Source organism: Accipiter gentilis, chromosome 2 (genome assembly GCF_929443795.1).
Source record: "Accipiter gentilis chromosome 2, bAccGen1.1, whole genome shotgun sequence".
NCBI lineage: Eukaryota > Metazoa > Chordata > Aves > Accipitriformes > Accipitridae > Astur > Astur gentilis.
Window position 1 is genome coordinate 10,098,627 of NC_064881.1, and position 22,088 is coordinate 10,120,714.

The 22,088-nt window shown below is 36.4% G+C and overlaps 1 protein-coding gene across 3 annotated transcripts in view; it reads left to right on the forward strand.

Annotated features, from left to right (window-relative positions):
- The window catches only part of SNTG1 (syntrophin gamma 1), a 354,767-nt gene that overhangs the window by 267,682 nt on the left and 64,997 nt on the right, over window positions 1-22,088 (forward strand). For all 3 annotated transcript variants that reach the window (XM_049817320.1, XM_049817330.1, XM_049817340.1), the window contains exon 12: window positions 8,182-8,220. In XM_049817320.1, the coding sequence (XP_049673277.1) occupies window positions 8,182-8,220 (39 nt within the window). The remainder of the gene's footprint in view (window positions 1-8,181; window positions 8,221-22,088) is intronic.

The window sequence follows — 22,088 nt, forward strand, 5'->3', positions numbered from 1 at the left end:
TACTAAACCAGTCATTATGACCTGTTACTCCTACCATATTCTGAACTTTAAACGTTATTTTGCTGTGTTGTCAGTCAAATTAAACCAAATTATAATAACTCAAGTATACTATTTTAAACTAACTCATGTAGTGAAGTTTGGAAGTTTAGGATCCCACAATAAGTCAATGATAGTCTGTGGAAACAAATTGTAGATTTCTAGTGCCAAGCATTATCTTCCAACTATTAAACTTGTTTCCCTGTTACATCTTTCTTTTAGCAGTGAGAGTTTGGAAAGTTTAGAATTTCTTTTATTTAATTATTAAATTAAGTCCTAATCACTATTGTATAGACGAAGGATATAGCAACTGCTAAGTAAAACATTATTGAAAATTAGGATGGAATGTCAATAAAACTTTCCTTGAATGTTGAAAATTCACAGAAAAATAATAAAATATGTATTCTGGAGGACTCTGATAGCTTATAGAGTCTAGTATTTCCAGCTATAGAAGATATATAAGGTTTATATTGAAAGTATTTTGAATACAAGTGACTTAGAATTCATAATTTAAAAAAAAAGATTAGCTAGGGGAATCTGGAATAGTTATATTTCAGATGGAAATCCCTGATATCTTCAAAGGAAGACTGGATTGATTGTTGCTAGGTACACTACATCTTTACTTGGGAATCTATGTATGTTTTCTTAACAAGAAGTAAAATGGATTTGAATACCTATGAAGTATTAAGATGGATTTCCATTGCAAACTCTTTTCCTTTGGTGAATAGTAGAATTGTTTTAAATTGCAAATGAAAGAGGTACTCAAGAGGAATATATTTCACTATTTTGTGAGTAGATGTTTTACTGATGATTACCCACACCAGCTTTTTTACTCTTAGTGTGATTGATACTGCAGTAATCATACTCCAATGAGCAACTACTGTTATGATATAAACCACAATTATCGAGTTGCATTTCATTATCTGAAGCAATGATTCTTATATCTTCTTCTGGGTCATTTTTTTTTTCATATTTTTTTCAATTCTTATTGTTCACAGTCTTTCTAGTAAATCTTCAGTAAAGTGACATATGTTTCTCACTTTCAGATGGGACCATAATAGTTCTTTCAGGCACTGGCTTTCTATTGTTACTATTGTCTGTTTAATAATATGCATGTTGCTTCTGGTATTTTAATTATGGAGATTCACTATTGTGAAACTGTGTTGTATGTAATACAAGTATCTTCTTTAAAGAAGCACAATAGCAGTATTATCATTAAGGTAATGTCCAGATTTAGGAATAGGTGTTAAATATTGCAGGATTAAATTAAGCCAGTCATCTGTTAAGTGAACCTTTTTTTTTTTTAATTTAAGTAAACGTAATTGCGGTTCTATTACTGGAACATCACAGATGTGTGAAGACTAGGTTTTGTGCTTTTGCCCTTAAGACTCCCACTATACTTTCATGTAATAGGCACAAATCTGGTATTTCTTTGTAATATCCATCCATTACTTCTATGCTGGTAGTGTTCAATGCATCACTGAATCCTTCTGAGTGAGAAAGCAAATGAAAGAAGTTTGATGGAATGCAGGTTTGCAGTCATAGTTTAGATGGCCATTTGTCCTTTGATAGTGCTCTTACATGCCATAAATTGATAATAACTCTCAATATACAAATCTTTTCTTTCCATACATCAGTTCAAGACCTCTGTTAGTAATGGTTTATATTCAACTGATTTGTTTTTTGGGGGAGCATTCCTGAGTCTTACCAGCTATCCTTTGTTGTCTCCAAAAGTATTTATCAAATATCTGCATGTATGGGAGCTCACCAAAACATGCAAGTTCTCTGTATACTTTGTACAACTGGCTAATACAGGGGCAGCCAGTACAAAAATTTAAAAGGAAGAGTGTAGAATTATAGGACTGTTTTCCAGATGAGACCTCAAGACTATCTCAGGCCTTTCTTCCTGTACTATATGTAGGATTCAAAAGAAAACTTTCCGTTTCCAGATGGATTAAGATCATCCATGTGAACTGTAAGTGCTAGTATTGAACCAGAATAAAGTTCCATCTAGTCCTGTGTCTGGCGATGGCCAAAGTAGTAATATTTCCCTTTGTCTTTCCAGCCAGCTGCTACTTTGAGACTTCTTCAGTCAGCTGATAAGGGACTTCCTGAATTATGCTTACTGTGTCTTAATTGTTTATACTCTTTAAAAGTATTTTATCCTCTTTTGTAATTTTTTTGGCTCCTAAGAGAGATTGTATAACATTTATTATATAAGTTGAAACATAGATCCTCTTGTTTCTCAGTTTTGTTCTCGTCTAGAAACCATAGTGAGAATGATTCAGCCTGCAGGGATCTATACGAACATACTCTTAAAGCAGAGGTCATGTTTATGCTTATGCATTATTCGGTGTTGTATCAAGACTTTTCTCTATACAATAGTGTTCATATATTGTGTTTTTTCCATATCTTCCTTCAAGGAACTTGATGCTGAGTTCATTCAGGCTGAGTGCATTTGCAATCCAGTGCATCTACTCTTGAGAACAACCCGAGTTAGGCATCAAAATGCTAGAAATCATGGCAGTAATCCTGAGGAGATTGAAGTAAACAGACGCCTGTAAAGTTGAAAGCAGACGACAGACGACCCTTTATTGCTAAAACACACACATAGTCACATATTCTGCAAAGTCATTGTACACGCGCATAAGCATAAAGTATGATTGGTTATATCAACACTGTACACGCACATAAACATAAGATGTAATTGGTTATACTAACTCGGTACACGTGCATAAACATAGGACGTAATTGGTTATACCAACTAAAACATGCGAAACTTGTCTCAGTCTAATTGGTCAAGATAAACTGCCGAATTGAGGTCCTTTGTGCCAAGTTCCCTTTATCGTGGAATGCACACCTGTGTGCTTCTAAGTGGCATCTTTCTTTTCTTGTCTTCTTGTTTATCCTGTTCAAGGTCTTCTAAAGGCATCTGGAATGCTCTTGCGACCGTTAGCTAAATATGTGTCCACATAATCCCAATCTTTCTATCCTTTGAACCCTTTAGCTGGTAAAATATGATCAGCAGACAATAGAAAATGGCATCATCCCTAGTAGGTCAGGAAGCAGAGATAAATGTTGCATTAAATTGTTTCTATGTTCCCATATTTTCCAGAACACATTGACAGATCACTTTGCATATTGTAGCTTATATGGATTTTCAGCCTAAACTCTAAAATCTACTACAGCTTGTAAAACCAGCATCAGGAATTCCTACATTCAGTCTATAGGCAGTTATACATATATTTGAATGTATTCACCAATGTATGATGCATTTTGTGTGAACTGTTGCATGCTTCTTTCAAATTTTCTCTGATTCCCTGCTTTGTTTCAATACACCTGTACTCTTGGATAACAAAATTTCACAACCTTACCACAACTTACTGATCACATTGAGCAAACAAAAGCCTAGCAAGGACAGAAAATAAGACTAAACAACTAATAATTCCAAATGTTAGTTATAGTTATATACTCTTTCCTACTCATTCATTAACATAAGTTTATCACAGCATGGATTCATGTTTTTTCCAAAGTGCTCCAAATGGTAATGATCTTGCTACCTGTTTGCAATCACTTAACATCCCAATGGAATGAACTGTATTGTTGCTTTAATGCATGAGATAAAGTTAAGAACTATTTAATGAATTTACATTCTTGTCAAGCTATTATATTTTAATTAGCTGTTAATGAATGTAAATCAGCAGTTATGTAATACAAACAATTGCTGCAGAAGGCTACAGAGTATAAATTGTTTGGGGAAATCCAGATATATGTCCCGCATAAATTAAAATAATAAGAGGTTCTTTTTTAATTGGAGAATTTCTGGTAAGCAATGAGACCTGCGAAGTTACATGACATCTACCGGCTGCAAGAAAATGATAGATCAAATCATACGTGAAAGTGTGGGAGAATCTGATCTATTGTCCAAGTCAATAAAATACTGAGCAGGGGCTGGTGCCCACTCATTCCAAATGTTCCCCTTCAGCCTTGGCTGTTCCTGTAGGTACTCTGAGGGAAAGGTGTCTGTCAAGCACTCTGTCCTGACAACACCTACTATATTACTGCTTCTTGCAGAGGACCAGTTGTGATACCTGAGGCACACACTGTCATTATTTTTTCCCAGTATCACATTAGAATTGTGAGCCTCTCATTTACAGTACAGTTTTTCAGGAAATAAGATTAAAGCAAGCATGGGACACATAGAGTTTTCAAACATATGATTGCTTCTATTCAAATTTTTGAGAATTTGAAAACAACCTGGAATCAGTGCCCTTATCTCTAGATCATACTGTCCTTAAGAGTCCCTAGGGTGGTATGTGCTCATTGAAAGGCACATTTCCTCATCATCTCATGAGGATCCTGTGATTACATTGGAATAGCAAACTTCATTAAAATAACTGGGTAAAAAGGTCAAACAAACCCAAATAAATACCAGTTTTGAGATTACACTTTAAAATCCTCTTATGGAAACTGAAAACAGTTATTGCAGTGCTATTTGCTCAAAGAAGGTCTGAAACAGAATCTCTCAGAGGAGTGAACAAATTGGTTCAGTTTCAACTGACTGTCAAAGTTTAAAACCCAGTTTTCGTGAGCTTAATCAGCTGTATTCCAGCAGACCAGATGGCAACAATAATAGGGTACAATTCATACAATAAGATCATAGTATGGAAGGGTATTCTTCCATATTACTGCTTCTCTGACATGAAGACTGCAAAATAAAATAAAATGAAATAAATAAAATAAAATAAAATAAATACATTTAAAAAAAGAAGTTGTAGTCGTTGTGCACACTTGAAGCTAAAGCCTGCACATCTGCTCACCCTGCTGAGGAGTGATGTGCTCCATATTCTTATTTGTTTCTTCTGCAGAGCAGGCACAGCCATCACTGTGAAAACTATCCATCTGTGGTGGCAATATGTAGTGCACAAAATTAACTGAATTTGGCCATGGTTCATTCTTCTCTATGTCTCACTTCATATCATCTCCCTGTCCAGTATTCTTCATGGCTATGATGTCCTAACATATTTGGCCAGCTGAATTTTTGGAACGTATCTAGTCATATATGTTTTTCCCCTTATCACGATCAATTATGCTTCAAACCATTCATCTATGATAGCTCCCACTAAAATCTATTCTTCCATTATTGGTCTCCTATCAGCATCACTTGCCTATTTACTAGTCAGATGCAACATACTGCAGAGACCTTATTTTTGACGCCTTCTTCCTCCTTCTACAATTAGGTGATCACCAAATCCCAAGCTTTCTCTATGGTGCCCTTAGATTTTTTTTTCTAATCTGCATTCACAGAAGTTGAACCAGAATAGAGTTTCATCCCTCAGCACCCATTTTTTGAACGTGAAGTAGAAGCAGGTAGTTCTTGCTAGCTTCAATTCAGTTTTCAAAATGCTTCCTCTATCTTTGCCTTGAGAACAGAATTAGTTTACTAGCTTCTTCTTTTGTCTGCTTTTGTGCCACTCTGATTTTTTGTTGCTCTGGATAAACACAACTTTCTAAAGAATGTTCTCAGAGCACCTGCCTTTCTTTCTTAGTGTAGTATCAGTGCTAGGGTGCTTTATCTAAAAATATTATGAGCATATATTTTTGCAGTGTATCGCACTGGTGTCCTCTGATGAAAACAAATGTTATTCATGTGCATCAGTTACATAGGGTTGTGTGCTGTGATAATGCTTAATAAATAATAATATTACAATGAGTTCAGTAATGTTATAGAAGACTGAAGGAACATTTGTCTTTTAGATAATCTATCAAGTAACAGAAGATTATTTTTTTTCTCGTTTCATTTGTGAAAAATGTTTACATTTAGACTTTGATTCTTAAGGATTGGTGGATCTGGATCATCTGTAGATTAAATTTTACTCATTGTATTTTGTAACATGCTGTGAAGAACAATGTTGGCTAATGTTTTTCTTTCCATATTCTTAAGACAGTGTATCTCATTATCTTAAAGATCAGTGATTTCTACTGCCTAATTGTAGAACTTTTTTGGTTTTCATGTAACGTCCAATATTTATGCATGTGAATGATAAACATTTAGGGTGTTCCTAAAACTAATCACACTTAACGATTTTTACTTCCAGGTAGAACTGAACACCTATAATGGAGTTTGCAAACTATAACATAATTAAAAATAATGCATTTCAAGAAATCATCACCATATTATCTGAAAGATAAACATGATTGTTTTAATTCATCAAAGTAACAACAGTTAAAACAACTATGTGATGTAGATGTTTAGATCATACTTTAAAAAATGAGCTGGAAATTTGTGACTGAAAAAATGATGTTTGGATTGTGCATTTACATTTCCCAGAAATATTTAAAAGTACACAAGGCTACTAATGTACTTTATTTCTGTTTAAAAATTAAATCTCTATATGTGAAGTAAACAAAAATACTATCAAAGTATTTCACATGTAACTAACTTGCCGCTAAAGAGATATTTTCAGTATTTTGTTTAGAATCATAAAATCTCTTTTTCTTGACAGTGTTCTTTCATAACTTAAATTTTCCATGGTATTGGCTGTAGTCTTTGCTTAAACTAGAAGGAAACATACAGTTTGGACAAGGATTTTAATAGCGCCTCCTAACACAAACAGGGATTTATCGTGCTGGAGTATCTCAGGTCAAATTTAGGAATAAATCCCCGAAGTCTTGAAATCTCTGTGTTTCTGTCAAAAAAACTGTGGTTTTCATCCACCTTTTCTTTTAAGAACTCACATGCTTTCATTTTATTTTGATACTTTGTCCACCAAACGTCCTAGCTCCTCTAATGCTTCCCCTTAACTTAATTGAAGACAGGAGGAAACTGAAGCTTATGTACATGCAAGAAGGGAGTGTGGAAATGTTCTGACACTTTTGCTTCAGGATACATTTGAAAACCAACTGAGATGGCTTGCCAGCATTGTCTTAACAGTGAGAATTATCCTTTGATAGTGAAACTGTGGGATGTCAGTGACAGACTTGCAGACTTGCTCAGTATTTGTATGAAGAATACAAAGAGGTTACCGCTGCAGCAATCAGTCTGTTTTTAAAGTCTGCAAAACACAGTGCCACTCACATCTCTGCATATAATTGTTTAGAGATGATAGTGTAAACACTGGAGGAAATTCAGTGGTGATTCTTCTTTTCCTCTAAAAAGATGTCATACCTTTGGTTGAAGCAGTGTAAATGTTACGCTGTGGTTTCAGGGCTTTCAGGGCTATACAATTGATTCCTAGTTGGCAATGTCTTTAATTTAAAGACATGTTTTACTCATTTACCCATAGCTACAAAAACAATTGTGAAAAGTTAATCTAAGACAGCGAAAAATAAATTCTAGGTATTAAGTATCTGTCATGAATGCACATGGTAGATTTACTAGGTTTGCTCAAAAGCTTTCAGGGCTTATGCTTAAAATAAAAAAGAACATTTTTTGTTCTACTAATGGCAGGAATGGTGATATTACACACTTAATTCTCCTTGTATTGGACACTTTGTATCAGAAAGCTGGCAATGTTTATTTACATGGAGTCAATGATCTGCAGAGCTAAATACAAACTCCTCATGAATTAGGTGTCTCAGACTGGTTTTCTCTTTAATTTTTACCTAGGGCTATTGTTGAATGTTTTAAGAAAAAATTATTTGAACAATTATCAAAACTGATTTTGCACACTTGATATTGCACCTAAGATACAAGGGTAGAGTAAGGGATGTTTCAAAGACTATTCTAGCCCAATTTTCAATCATTCTTTAAGGAAAGGAATTTGCTTAAAGCTTGATGACTTTGGTGGATGGCAGAAAGTTCTTAAATACTCTAGTTTATGTTATAGCTTCTAAACAGAGAAAAGCAAAAGATATAGTGTTGTAGAATTCAGAAATAATTTTGCGTATATTCTTCTTTCCTGTATTATGAGCAGCAGAATGAACCACACAGTGACCACAGATATGTCCTATTATTCACATTAACTTGTCAAATATTTCACTCTTTACTGCAGGAGGTTTTCTTTTTTTCTTTTTTTTTTCTTTTTAAATACAGAATTTGGAAGGGAGTGTCTGATATATGTCTCTAAAATCCAACTTGTTTGTTTGGGGTTTTTTTCCTTAGAATGACTTAGTATTAATCTATTTCTTTATTCATTTTTATAGATAAAAAAAATCAACAGGAATTTTCCCGTAAACCAGCAGGTAAGAAAAAGAAGATTTGGGCTTGTTTCATTTATAATTCTCATTTCAACTCTATTTAATTGTGTGGTAGCTGTGCATTATTCTAGCTCAAGCATTCTCAGTAGATTTTCTTTAAAGAGTACCTTGCTGGCTCAAAATAGGTATTTTTATCCTAAAGCCAAAGGGAACTGGAGTATTTTGTTAAAGTAAGATCATGCCTAAACTTTTCAAATTAACCTGTTTAATGCATATATTTGTGTATATATATAAAAGTTTTCTTCAAATTGCATCTTCCCCATTTTACTATAAAAGGGGAAGTGGAATTATTATGCTTTACAGTATTAGCCAGTATCCGTCAACGTTCTAAAATTCTAAAACTGTATTAATTTTATTGTCCAAATGAAAGCACAAAAAATAGTATTTGCACAAAGTTATGGAGCAGGCCGGTAGCAGAATTTGGAACAAACTGCATCATCTGACTGTGTCCAAGTTCATCTATTGGCAGTCTCATATTACCAGAAGGCACTGCAATGTCTTAAAAAAAGGGAGAAAGATTCCTTGAATAGAGAATGTTTCTTGCAAAATGCATCATGAGCACAATTGTTGCTCTTCTCTACGGCTGTATATGAGGTGATTGGATCCATGGGACAAAGGGATAGAGCTGTGTGTCTTGAAAAATCTCTTCTTTCCACAATTTTTTTTTCTTTAAAGAAGCAAACCTACAGGCAGCTCGAAGTTAAAGGCTGAAATTCTGAGATTCTAGTTGCTAGAGACCATAGTAAGAATGGACAACAGCCACACCTCCTCAAGAGGGTCAGCATATATTTCAGAAAACTATGTAAACAAAGCATGAGTAAAAATATTTAGGGTAAAGCTCAGTACACTGTAAAGTGATCAAAGATTAATTTGGAACATAGTCTGTTCCCATACCACAGTAATGCCATTAATTGTTCTGTGATATAGCAGAACAACAGTTGATACTGTGACAATTTTGTGGTGGGCTACTTATCACAGAGTACACATCTAGTAAGTTAAACCAGTGCATGTATTGTATATCACAACTATTACATAATTATTTACATACATTATTACATAATGGAGATTTCTTTTTAAGAAACTTGTAATAAGGGGAAACAGAGAAATCTGATTCATAAGGAACAAATTACTTCCTCATAGGAGAGAAGTATCTATAGGACTGAGCTGTAAACTTGCCTTCAAGAGGACAGATTTGAGGAAGAATAGTGCTTTCACCTCCCTTACACCACATCTTCAACCAGTCAACATATTTCTCAGTTCCCTGTCTCTGGTCCAACTTTATTCATATGGAATTATTAATATGGAATTGTGCTTAGTGTAACTCACAAAGGAGGGTGTATTACGATTTTGTTTGCTGCTATCTTCATGAGAAGGTCCACAAATCATAATAAATGAATGAATGATGATGATAATAATAGTAATAATAATAACAATAGCTACTGTATGGGTATGTATAAATGAAGTTAGAATAAATAAAACACAATAAACAATTAGGAACATTTTTATTTGCCCTTGATTCTCAGTTCTTCATCTGCACTACAAGTACTCAGATTTTTAGATGCTTTTATCTCACTCTTGCCTCCTGAAGTCACAGAAAGGAAGTGGTTTGTCACATTCAGCAATTGAAGATGACACTTGCATTTGGGCATTTTCAGAACAGTTTCTATAACAGCAGTTGCTGGCAGTGGCAAAGAAATGCTTCTGTCTTGAAGGAAGGATGAAATGCCTAGTAGACAACTAATAGTTAACTAGCACCATTCTCACTCTTATGATTCACTCTGAACTTATCTCTTTGCTTTTATTACTGTGAAAAAAAGACAACAAAAATATGAACAACAATTATTATGTCTCACCAGGCTAATATTAAGTCAGTGTTCTCTTCTGTTTTGGCATGTGTGGTCAGTAAAGCATTTTCCTTTTCATAAGATTTCAAGTGGAAAGCAAAAATAACTTTCTTGTCTTGAATAGCTTGTTGGTCATGTTTTCTGTTAGGGCAGCCTGCAATTAATGTGTTTTTCTCTCATCAGCATCAGTCACTGTATTCCAAAGTGATTACCATGGATCATTTCAAGAAAGTCAGCAAAAAGATCAAACTGAAAAGAGAGAGGCCAATTTGATGGGCAGTGAGACTGATAAGGTCTCACTGCCCATCAAATACTAGAAAACAAAAAGGTTTATTGATCTGTGAATGTTTTGAAATTTTAGGGAACACTAATTTCAAATCGAGACTCCCTTTCGGGTTTACCTTATGTAAAGAGTGTTGGGGGTTTTTGTTGTAGAAGGAGCTAGGAGATATGACCTAATTTAAGTTAAATAAGGTATTTCTGAAAAAGACTACACAGATGTGAGGTTAATTTCTGTCTTCTGATATGCAGCAGACATTAGCATGATATGCAGGGAAGGAACAAGCCTTTTTACTTGTTACATTAACACATCATTACTTATCTGAATATTAAATTATCATCTTGAATACTTTTGTCATTTTGACATTTATTTTAATAAAATACATTTTTGTCTAAGAGGTTGAATACCTAGTTTTAACTTCTTTCTGCAATCACATCATGAACTTGAACTCTGAAACCAATCTGATTGGAATTTTTCTTCAAGATTTTTTCTTACAATATATTTTGCCTAAAATGATTAGTCCAAACTACAGGCAGGTTATCTGTTTAGGATGGAAATGCCTCTGTGTCTTATTATGTGCCCTATGCATCTTATTCAATAAAAAGCAGTAATAAGACAAACTCTGACAGTTTCTAAGCACTTATAATGAAATGTTTTCAAAGTCAGTTGATTGAAAAACATCTGTTGACTAAGAATTTTTAGAGTACTATCTTTAATCAATGCAGGTGGAAGAAGTTTGTATGATCACGTGGCTTTTCAGTTCTCCCTCAATGACAAAATTTCTACAGTATATTTTACATTTCTTCCCTGTATATCTAAAAGATTCCTGATAAATACCAATACGTTTCAGTATTTAACCTTTTGTCTCAAATGTCCTCCTTCTGCTAAATATCCAGTTAACTAAGAAGATTAATATCTTTCTTTCACTTAGCTATTACTAATATCAAAATGCATGTGAAGGTTTTGATTTTATGCCTTTGTCTATCTAAGCAAGATTTCCCATAGAATTTTCCATCAACAGTGGCAACACTGCAAGTTAATCTTTCAACTTCTGTCTCCATCCTATTATGCTTAAAAAAGCTCCAAACCACATACTTAATTTCACTTAACGAATACCCATGGGTTTTTTTATGAGCACTAACAGCATAATTGAAGATTATTTTCAGTTAGAATTTTTGTATATGTATATTTATGTAAATAAAATTAGTATGTATATATGTATCTGTATATATATGTGGATTCTAATTAGTTATTAAACGTAAAGGGGGGAAGGCAATTGTCAAACTAGAGTCAAGGAACCAATGCAGTTAGAATTCTTTTATGAATATATTCTTGATTTGGAGAAGAAAATATCAGCACAGACAGATCCCTTAGCATTACAATAAGGAAACAAATGAACTTACATAGGTGTGGAAGCCACTGTAACACTGACCGTGTTATCCAAATGTCTCACTGTTGCAGTAAGTTAAAAAGCAAAGAGAAAAAGTGATTAGAAAAGACTTGTTAACTGCACATAATGTAACAGCTTTCCTTTAGGGCAGTAATTGAGAAAGTAGGTTTGTCTGGAAAATTATTCGAAAGATAAGATACATTTATTGGAAATTAAAAGTTCAAAGATGATGAGTATTGATAAGAAAGTGATAACTGTATGGACAGGATGAAGCAATAAGAAGTCCCGAGATTGATGTTAATATGTTTAATAGTGGTGGAAAGATGATGCAAAAAATGCTGGAAGAGGACCACGCAGACAAAATATTGTTGAAGAAGATTGTGGGAGAAAAGGGAAATAAAGTTCCCCCTTTCTCAGCTGACAATGATGAAAAGAACACTTGAAGGTGGTAAAAAATCAGAAAATTGGGTGTGTCTTCTATATTGGTACTATATGCACGGGCTACATATAGTACCATCTAAGAGAATATCAGCAAGTAGTTATGAAAATAATTAAATAATTTGGTACTGAAAACATAATGCATATTTTAAATATGTACTAAAAATAATACTATGTCATAGACAAAATTTCCATAACTCCAGAGGAAAAACAATAAAGACCTTATAGCAGAGAGGCATGAAGAATAAAGTATTTCAGGGTTTCAGCCAGAGACTTCTCTATTTGATCAGCCAAGATGGTAGAGGAAACACAAGCCTGTTCCCTTTTCTTGGAACACATCACTGCTCTTCAGCTGTTACACTGATTACAGCAAATGTCAGCTCCTGCCAGAGCCATCATTAGGCAGGTGAGTTTTGAGAGCTGGCATTGACTTCCCTGCTAACCCTTTCCAGACAACAGGAAAATACACCCTACCTCAATGAACTGTGGTGGTCTATTGAGGACAAGCACTGCCCATTCCTTTTCAATTCCCAATCTTTACATTAGCCACCATGAGTTTGTGAATGTGCTGATCTCAGCTGAAAATTGTCTTGAAAGCATCTAGGGAAATCAGCATTAGATAGTCTTTCTTACAAAATCTTCTGATCCTTTTCAGGGTGGGAAACCAAATGTATCACCTCTAGCTACTGGAGATTTTAGTACACATTATAACCCTCATTTGCTATTTGGGTTTTACTGGAATTTGGCATTTACTTTTTGCCATGCCAGGAGGATGAATTTGTTGCATCTGTTTTAGGTACACAGTGGAATTCAAGGTTTAGATCTAAATCTCTAGTCTGGCCTTCAGTTCACTTAAAAAGGTGAATTGCATTGCTCAGGTGACTGATAGGACAACATCTGTTCTAATGATAAACATCTGTATGAAACACAACACACACCGGTGGTTTTTTTTAATTGCAGAAAAATAACCTCCAAGATGACATTACTATTGTATTAATATTTTTAAAGTGGAATGATTAAACAGAGTGTTCTACTGAAGGGTGACATGTCCTCAAAATAAATCAAGTCATTACTCTAGAAGTACATTAAGGACAATGTTTTTTTTCCCTCTCCTTAGGTGTATTTTGTTTTCTTTTTTTATTATTCTTTTTTTTCTTCCTGATTTTGCATAACTGTTGAATTAATTATTTTTCAACATGCCTTTATTGTAGTTCCTCAGAGTAGCCATTCTGCAGCCGTTGACTGACAGTTACTGAACTTTCAGGTCCTATGGTACATCTGCTCTATCACCATCTGTTTTCACAGTAAGGATTTGATCACATTTATTTTGAAGGAAAATCTCTAGAATGAAGCTTCTATTGTTAAATGTTTATAGAAGCACACAGGGGGAGCTGAGTTCTTGCTGTTAAATTAAGCAGAAGTGCACGATAGGGTGTAAATTACGCTGTGCTAATTCCCCACATTGTATTGTCAGCCATCTATGGCACTTGGCATGGATTATTACTCCATAACATAAACCCTTGAAAGGCTTATGTTGCTTATTAATACTTTATTAAGCTTTCTGTAAAAAGGAATGTAACTATCTATCTATCTATATAAATATGCTTGTTTGGTTGACATGAAGTAGTTTTCATTGAGCAGTTTCTTTAATTGTTTTAGATGCTTCTGAGGCTCTCTCTATTATAAAAACCGTGCTTCCTATGGCCAATAAAATATTATTCTTCCCTTTACATTGTAGTCCAGAGTAGCTTTTGAACTTCAGGACATGAAAAAGTATTAGAAGGGCAATACACACCATAGATTGTTAGAGATTTTAGGCTGAGGAAACCATGCTGACTTTTAAAAGGAAGGTCAGACTGCTTCCTGAAGGTAGTGGATTGCCTGATGAGCTAGATAACATTCATGTTGTGAGTCACTTGATGCAGTTATAGGATAGCAATGCTTATATCCTAGGGCTGCATACCCTATAGCTCATGAGAGGATGGAAGTAATTTGGATACCCGCTGGAAATTTAGATGATAGAAAAGGGTGATTAGATCAAGTTCTTATTTAAATCTCAAACTATAAGTCTCAAGCTGTGCACCAAATTATTTTTGCATGTCCAGCAAATTCAATTTTGCCTCAAGTATAGATTTCATCCTCATTTACGTATTTTTCTCATTTATCTTCTCTCTTTTTTTTTTTAATACTAACTCGTTAGTATAACAAATATTAGTTAGCTATTTTTTCCTCTGCAATATTAGTTCCCTGCAAATTGCTTTCAATAAGGGTAAGTTTTGCCTGACCAAATTTAGTGACCACGTCCGTGTTAGATCTGTGTTCAGGTTTTAGTCAACACAGGGATGAATGTACTGTATTCTCCACTAAAGGCTTAAACAGGGCAGATGAATTAGGGGAGTCTAAATACCTTGCTCTATTGTGGACATTCAAATTTGAGTGAAATAAACAGACACGTCCCACAACTAGGATGTTATTAAGTTGAATCCTAAATTGATAAACAGATAAACAAATGTTACTCATTTTCTGGTTCTGGAAGAAGAGTTACTAGATACTGTGTGTATTTTAGTGACATTTCAAGGGTAAATTACAGAGAGGACTTAGGAGTCTGCAGGGAAGTGATGCGATGCCTAGCTGTTACCCATTTGTTTCCTGAAGAGTGGAAAACCGTCGGGATAAGATCCAAACCAGCTGGGGTGTAGCGCTGCCTCAGGCAGCTCAAAGGGACAAGTCTGATAGCCCTTCCTTCTTTGTGGCAGAGGGGTCTGAGTCAAAGCTTCATTCATGTCAGGTTCAAAGCTCTGAATGCTTCCACAAAGATTCTTTCTAAGAAATTAATGGAAGTTCCTGCTCTAAAGAAATAGGTAGGTAGATAGATAGATAGATACATGTACTTTTTGAACAAATGTGTTTATGCCTATTTTTGGGTAACAGTCATGGCTTAGAAGTATTCAACTGGTAAGTGGATAGCTTGATCTGCTGCTTTCCAGACTAAGGTGTTCTTACCAGATCTTTCACCTTGCTTTACACTCCTCCCAGATGTGAAATCAGGCTCTCTCTGATCCCACAGGTCTTGCGTGTCTTTCTGCATACTGTCATAGCTTCAACAGGAACTGTATACCTCAGCTGTCAGCTTGATGGTTAAGTTAGAAGATGAAATATACAGGTTTGACAGACTGACTTTGCAAGTGCTGTAGTTGCTAGGTTGCCATAGTAGAGGCTTTCCCTTCAGCTGCTACTTTTTGCAGCAATATGATCTTAATGTTTTTTAATAAACCTGACCCTGCCTGTATGCATCGAAGGTTCTTCTGAATCAGACTCCCCCCAGGAGATTAAGGCAGAGGAATCATTCCTTCCTGATTTGTCATAAATACTTGCAGTTCTCCACAGAAACATAATTCTGTATCTATGATGAGGTCAGACAGTGAGAAACCACTGACTTAAAATAGCAATCGAAGGGATTGCTTTTGTTGCATCATTTTATCACTGTGTTCTATCTATATACATGACATAATTAAATCCTGCTTTAAGTCTCTAAACATATTTGGATCTGATATTTTGCCACTTAGCCAAGAAATGGGATATGTAACATAAATTGGACAGTGAAAGGGATACCTGCAATTTGAAAGACAGATTTTTGGGGGGAGTTGGATATTTATGATGTCTGAGACTGGAAACACAAGTAGCAAATGTTAAACCAAGAAAGAGCCATTTTTTATTCTAAAAGAATAAATGCTTGCATCTTTGTCATATATTTTATTGTTGGACAGGATTTTTAGCTACTATCCAAACAGGCCAACAAAGCAGGAGGATAGGAAGCAAATTTCAGCATCCTTGTTAGAAATAGATACCTTGAATGATGCATATGTGCTGTACCTCTCTGCTCTCTGACAAGATACTAAAAAGGGGTAACAAAGACAGGAAATAAGAAGAGAAATTGAGTGACCATATCCACAAAAGATATAGGTCCTTTTTTTTTTTTACAGTTAGAAAGAGTAAGTATGGAGAAAACTACTTCTCCCCTCCCCCCCCCCCCCCCCTTTTCTAACCTCACCTTAAATCAGGAATTGTTAATATCCACAGCTTACCAGATATGAATTTGTTCTGTCTGGCCATTTTTGAAATTTCATTGGAAGCTGAGGCTAGAAATAAAAACATTGCAATACTTTATTGTAATGACTGTTTTATTGCATGAAGTGAGTGTAAAAGTTCCCAAGAATAACATTAATTTTAGTAGATTAGAATGAAGGTGTTCAGTAAGCCTATACACATTATTCCTTGGGGAATTGTATAATCTAAATAAATTAATTGGAATCAATGAAGCATATACTTTAAGTGTAGATCTTCTGTTGAAGAAGCACGTGGGACTCAAAAGGCTTAGAGAAAGTATTTTTAATTACAGTTTACTTCAAGAGGAGAGGTGAATAATCATTTCATTTATTCTCATTCACTTATTTTACCTTGTCATGGTTTAACCCCAGCCAGCAGATAAGCACCACGCAGCCGCTCACTCAATTCCCCCCCACCCAGTGGGATGTGGGAGAAAATTGGGAAAAAGAAGTAAAACTCGTGGGTTGAGATAAGAACGGTTTAATAGAACGGAAAAGAAGGAACTAATAATGATAATGATAACACTAATAAAATGACAACAGCAGTAATAAAAGGGTTGGAATGTACAAATGATGCGCAGGGCGATTGCTCACCGCCCGCCGACCGACACCCCGCCAGTCCCCCAGCGGCGATTCCCCGTCCCCACTTCCCAGTTCCTAAACTAGATGGGACGTCCCATGGTATGGAATACACCCTTGGCCACTTTGGGTCAGGTGCCCTGGCTGTGTCCTGTGTCAACTTCTTGTGCCCTGGCTGGGCATGAGAAGCTGAAAAATCCTTGACTATAGTCTAAACACTCCTGAGCAACAACTGAAAACATCAGTGTGTTATCAACATTCTTCTCCTACTGAACTCAAACCATAGCACTGTACCAGCTACTGGGAAGACAGTTAACTTTATCCCAGCTGAAACCAGGACAACCTCTATGCAGATGATCAGTGCTTCATATTATACCCTGTGAGAGGAAAATAATTTAGTTTCTTGAACTTCTAACAGTGACTAAACAGAATTCTATGGAGCATAGGTGGTCATTGATCTTTTCCCTTTAATCACAATAATAGTCCCTGGTACCGGAGATAAAATTGCTACCTGAATTTCGGAAAACAGTTGATGTGTAAAACAATACAAAGTAATTGACAATTTATGGGTTACCTACAAATGAAGAAGGGAAAAAAAAAACCCAAGAAGTATTACTCACTGAAGATGTCTGAAGGAAAACTGACAATAAAATTGATGGAAAATGTTAAAAAATGTAGTTAATTGCAAATTCAGAAACGTCCCCTAGAAATTCATAGTATGAGGACACATTTTTGTCCTTTTAAACAGTTATATTTTTTGGTAAGGAGACACTGTTTAGTGAGAAATATCTGTTATACATTTAACACATTAGAGAACTTTTGTTTTCAATATTACTATTTTGGGAAAGAAAATTTACTAAATCCATCCTATTTTATGACACAGCAAATAGAAATTTAGCAGTGGCAAATAGATGAAATATTCTTGGGAGCTAACAACTGGAAAAAATATTTATTTATTTATTTATTTATTTAATAATAAACATTTTCCATGTTGGAATATCTCTCAGTGATGCTGTGTTTAGAACCAAAAATGTCTAGCTTTACTTAAGAAGAATGATTCTGGAAAATGGTGCTGATCTGGAGAGGCAAAAGGGCCTGAAGCAGTAGATAGGCAATGCTGTGGCCAGGAACTTCCGACCAAGTTCCAGACAGACATCTGGCTTCTTTTTCTAAAACAGGTCTCTGCTGGATGGCTCTGGTGATGTGTTAAGGTGCTGAGTGTCCAGAGCCACTCAATCCAACTTGCACCCTCAGAGTACCCCCAAAGTCCAGCAGGATCAAGATATAAGAGCGTGCAGTTTGTAGCTGCTTTCTTTAAATATACAACGAGAAGTCATGCTGCTTCCCATTATTTGTTTAACAGCCTAATGTTGATGGTACTTGCTTAATAGAAGCATGTGGTGGGTTGACCCTGGCTGGGAGCGAGGTGCCCACCAAAGCCATTCTATCAGTCCCCCTCCTCAGCTGGAGAGGGGAGAGAAAATATAACAAAAGGCTCGTGGGTCGAGATGAGGACAGGGAGAGATCACTCACCAATTACCGTCACGGGCAAAACAGACTCAACTTGGGGAAAATTAACTTTATTTATTACCAATCAAATCAGAAAAGAATAATGAGAAATAAAACCCAATCTTAAAACACCTTCCCCCCACGCCTCCCTTCTTTCCGGGCACAGCTTCACTCCCAATTTTCTCTACCTCCTCCCCACAAGCAGCACAGGGGGATGGGCAATGAGGTTGGGGTCAGTTCATCACACGTTGTCTCTGCCGCTCCTTCCTCTTCAGGGGCAGGGCTCCTCACACTCTTCCCCTGCTCCACTGTGGGGTCCCTTCCACGGGAGACAGTCCTCCACAAACTTCTCCAGCGTGAGTCCTTCCAATGGGCTGCAGTTCTTCAGGCACAGACTGCTCTAGCGTGGATCCCCTGTGGGGTCACAAGTCCTGCCAGAAAACCTGCTCCAGCGTGGGCTCCTCTCCACGGGTCCGCAGGTCCTGCCAGGAGCCTGCTGCAGTTTGGGCTTCACATGGGGTCACGGCCTCCTTCGGGCACCCACCTGCTCTGGCGTGGGGTCCTCCCCGGGCTGCAGGTGGATATCTGCTCCACCGTGGACCTCCATGAGCTGCAGGGGGACAGCCTGCCTCACCAGGGTCTTCCCCACGGGCTGCAGGGGAATCTCTTCTCTGATGCCTGGAGCATCTCCTCCCCCTCCTTCTTCACTGACCTGGGTGTCTGCAGGGTTGTTTCTCTCACATGTTCTCACTCCTCTCTCTGGCTGCAGTTTCTGTGTTGCAGCAACTTTTTTTCCCTTCTTAAATCTGTTATCTCAGAGGCGCTACTACCATCGCTGATAGGCTCGGCTTTGGCCAGTGATGGGTCCATCTTGGAGCCAGCTGTCATTGGCTCTGTTGGACATAGGGGAAGCTTCTAGCAGCTCCTCACAGAAGCCACCCCTGTAGCCCCTCACTACCAAAACCTTGCCACCCAAACCCCATACAAAGCAATAGTTACTCATCACTCCAGCCTATTGCTCTCATGAGCCTGGAGGTGAGATAATATGGCAGCTTCTCCTTCCCCTCCTGCTGAAGTAGGCTGCCATTCAAAACCAACCCCACAGTGGGAGACTATGCAAATATGATCCAGACCTCTGAGACTATGTAAAAAGGCCTTGAAGAAAAGATTCTCTTTGTGAGAGGAAAGACTTCTGGCTAAGTATTAATTATCAGTTTACATCCATCAATTGTTTCATAAAGTTCTTGTAGGTCATTGTCCACTCTTCATAGGGCCTTGAACGATTGAATCTGGATCTCTCCTTCAGCCACACAGGTGGCACCCATAGTGGATTTTTTTATGAAGGAACCTGCCTGTCCCTCTGTGGAACTCTCTGTTGATACAGAGCCTCAGTGTCTAACACTGAATTTCGAGCTTCACTGAGGACCCAGTCTTAATTTTGGGGCAGTTACGTCCTTTAAGGGTTGTGTCCCTCTGTTGTTAATGATGGTAGGACACTTTGCGTTTAAAAAAAAAAATAAAAAATGCCAGAGTGGAAGAAAGCTCTGATATTGCAAAATAGTTGTTACTCAGCAATCCTTAAAGCCTGAGCTTTTCCAATGAAACTACAAAACCCATGGAAATACTGAGATGTCAGATACAAGTCAACTATTGACAGGCATCACCTCCCTGTCAAAAAATAATTAAGTGCAACATGAGTTCAATAAATATTATGAACTCTACTGCTAACTCCCTGCCAAAGGCTATTGGCATGTGACCAGCAAAAAATTCCTTCAGGATAGCTTAGGTTCAATCTAAACACCAAGCAAATTAAAACAGTCTTTATTCTAACAAAGCAAAGAAAATCAGCTTGTTAAAAAATAAGTTATGAAGAGAAGCATGAAAACAATATTATGTAGAATACGCTGAATATCATGTTCTTGATCTAATAATGCTCCTAAGGTTTTTCTTAGCTCCTGGAGGAGGTATTTTAGTGGTAGTATTCCTCTACTTTGCTGTCTTTCAGAATGGGACTGCATTCTGGTTCTCTTCCTCAACCCAGTTGTATTAGGATACCACTGTCCTTCTTTCTTAGTAATTAATTTAGGAAGATTTTCACTTACTTTAAGATTATGTAAGAATGCAAGTTATACATCATTACTTTAGTCCTTTATATCTCACCTTTTCCATTCTGTTTAGAAAGTCAATTGAATTTCATGTAATTTCAAGATATTTAGCACCTCTGTTTTCTTCTCATCTGACTTATTGAGCTTATGAGCAATAGAAGAGTCCTATGTCTTCAGTCTCAAGGGTGCCTTACCTGCAAGCAGTCTGCACTAAAAGTTCCTTTCCAGAGTGTATTTTAAGGATGAAAGTCTGCAGTGAGAAGTTTGATACACTGCGTCACTCAAAATTAAGGTAGATATAAAATGGGTGAATTTAGAAAATCCTGGACAGCTACAACTGGATTATGAAACGTGAACTACTACATTTGGTATTGAGTACTGCGTGTGCCACTAAAGAATAATGTGGCACTGTAATAAAAACAACGCTGAAGCTGGTTTGCTAAGAATAGTAAGTCGGGACTATTTTAAAACAGAGTCCAAGACAGGTGTGACTGCTTTGAGATCAAAGACTCACAGAATCACAGAATTATTCAGGTTGGATGAGTCGTTGTAGGTCATCTGGTCAAAGTCCTGCTCAGAGAATGGCCAACATAAATCAAGTTGCTCAGGACATTCCTCAGTCAAGTTCTGAATATCTTTAAGAATGGAGATTTCATAAGATCTCTCGCCAAGAGAAATAATTCAATTCAGTATTTCTGAAGTACTAAAAGACATCAAAAGTGCTTTGATACACGATTTCTTTGCCCTAATGCCACAAGATAGACATATTGAATAAATCTCTCTCTGTAGATCTAGGAAGGCACATACTCTGGTTTTCAATTGCAGAATATTTATTTGTTTTTATAAAAATACTTTATTTTTCAGGCTGTTCTGATTGAAAGTTCAAACTCTGATGGCAGGTGAAAGAGAAAAGCAGTGACCAATAATGTTATCTCTATTTAGCTGTAATTAAAGATGAAGCCTCTTTGGGACCAGTTTGTTAAAATATTGCAAGTTTTATCCATTCAACTGTAATTTTTTTCAGAAGTAGTCTTTATAAGCCATTCAAAATCCACTGAAGATCCTTTTAAAAGCAAAACAAGAAATAATTGAAAAATCTGTGGTCAGAATACTCTGATAGATGATATATGGCTAGGAAGTATGAAATAAGCATAAATACATGCTTGATTTCCTAATGGCATACAGGCCATTAGATTGGCATGCAGAATTATTTGAAACAAAAAGGAAAGTTCCAAGTTAGTTAGGTGTTTCTATACCAAATATGTTTCTGATGACATTTTAGAGGCATTTTTTTTTAACTTAACTAGTGTTGATCCACCAAAGACACTGTGCAGATGCATGAAAACTTCTCATCTGTAGATTTTCATGTTCTGTAGAAGAGCTGTGTGGCCTTCAGTTATTTCTGACTAATCTACCAGGAGATAAAACTTCTTCATTATTTCCCTTCTCTTAGTAAACTTTGCTGCTATGCACTGATTGGCCGTTGCTGGAGATACTGATCTCCAGAAAGTTTAATAAGAAAATTCAATAACTGTTTTTGCTTATGTCGCAGATGAGATCTTGTTACATGCCTTTGGTTTAGCAGCAATTTAGGATTTATTA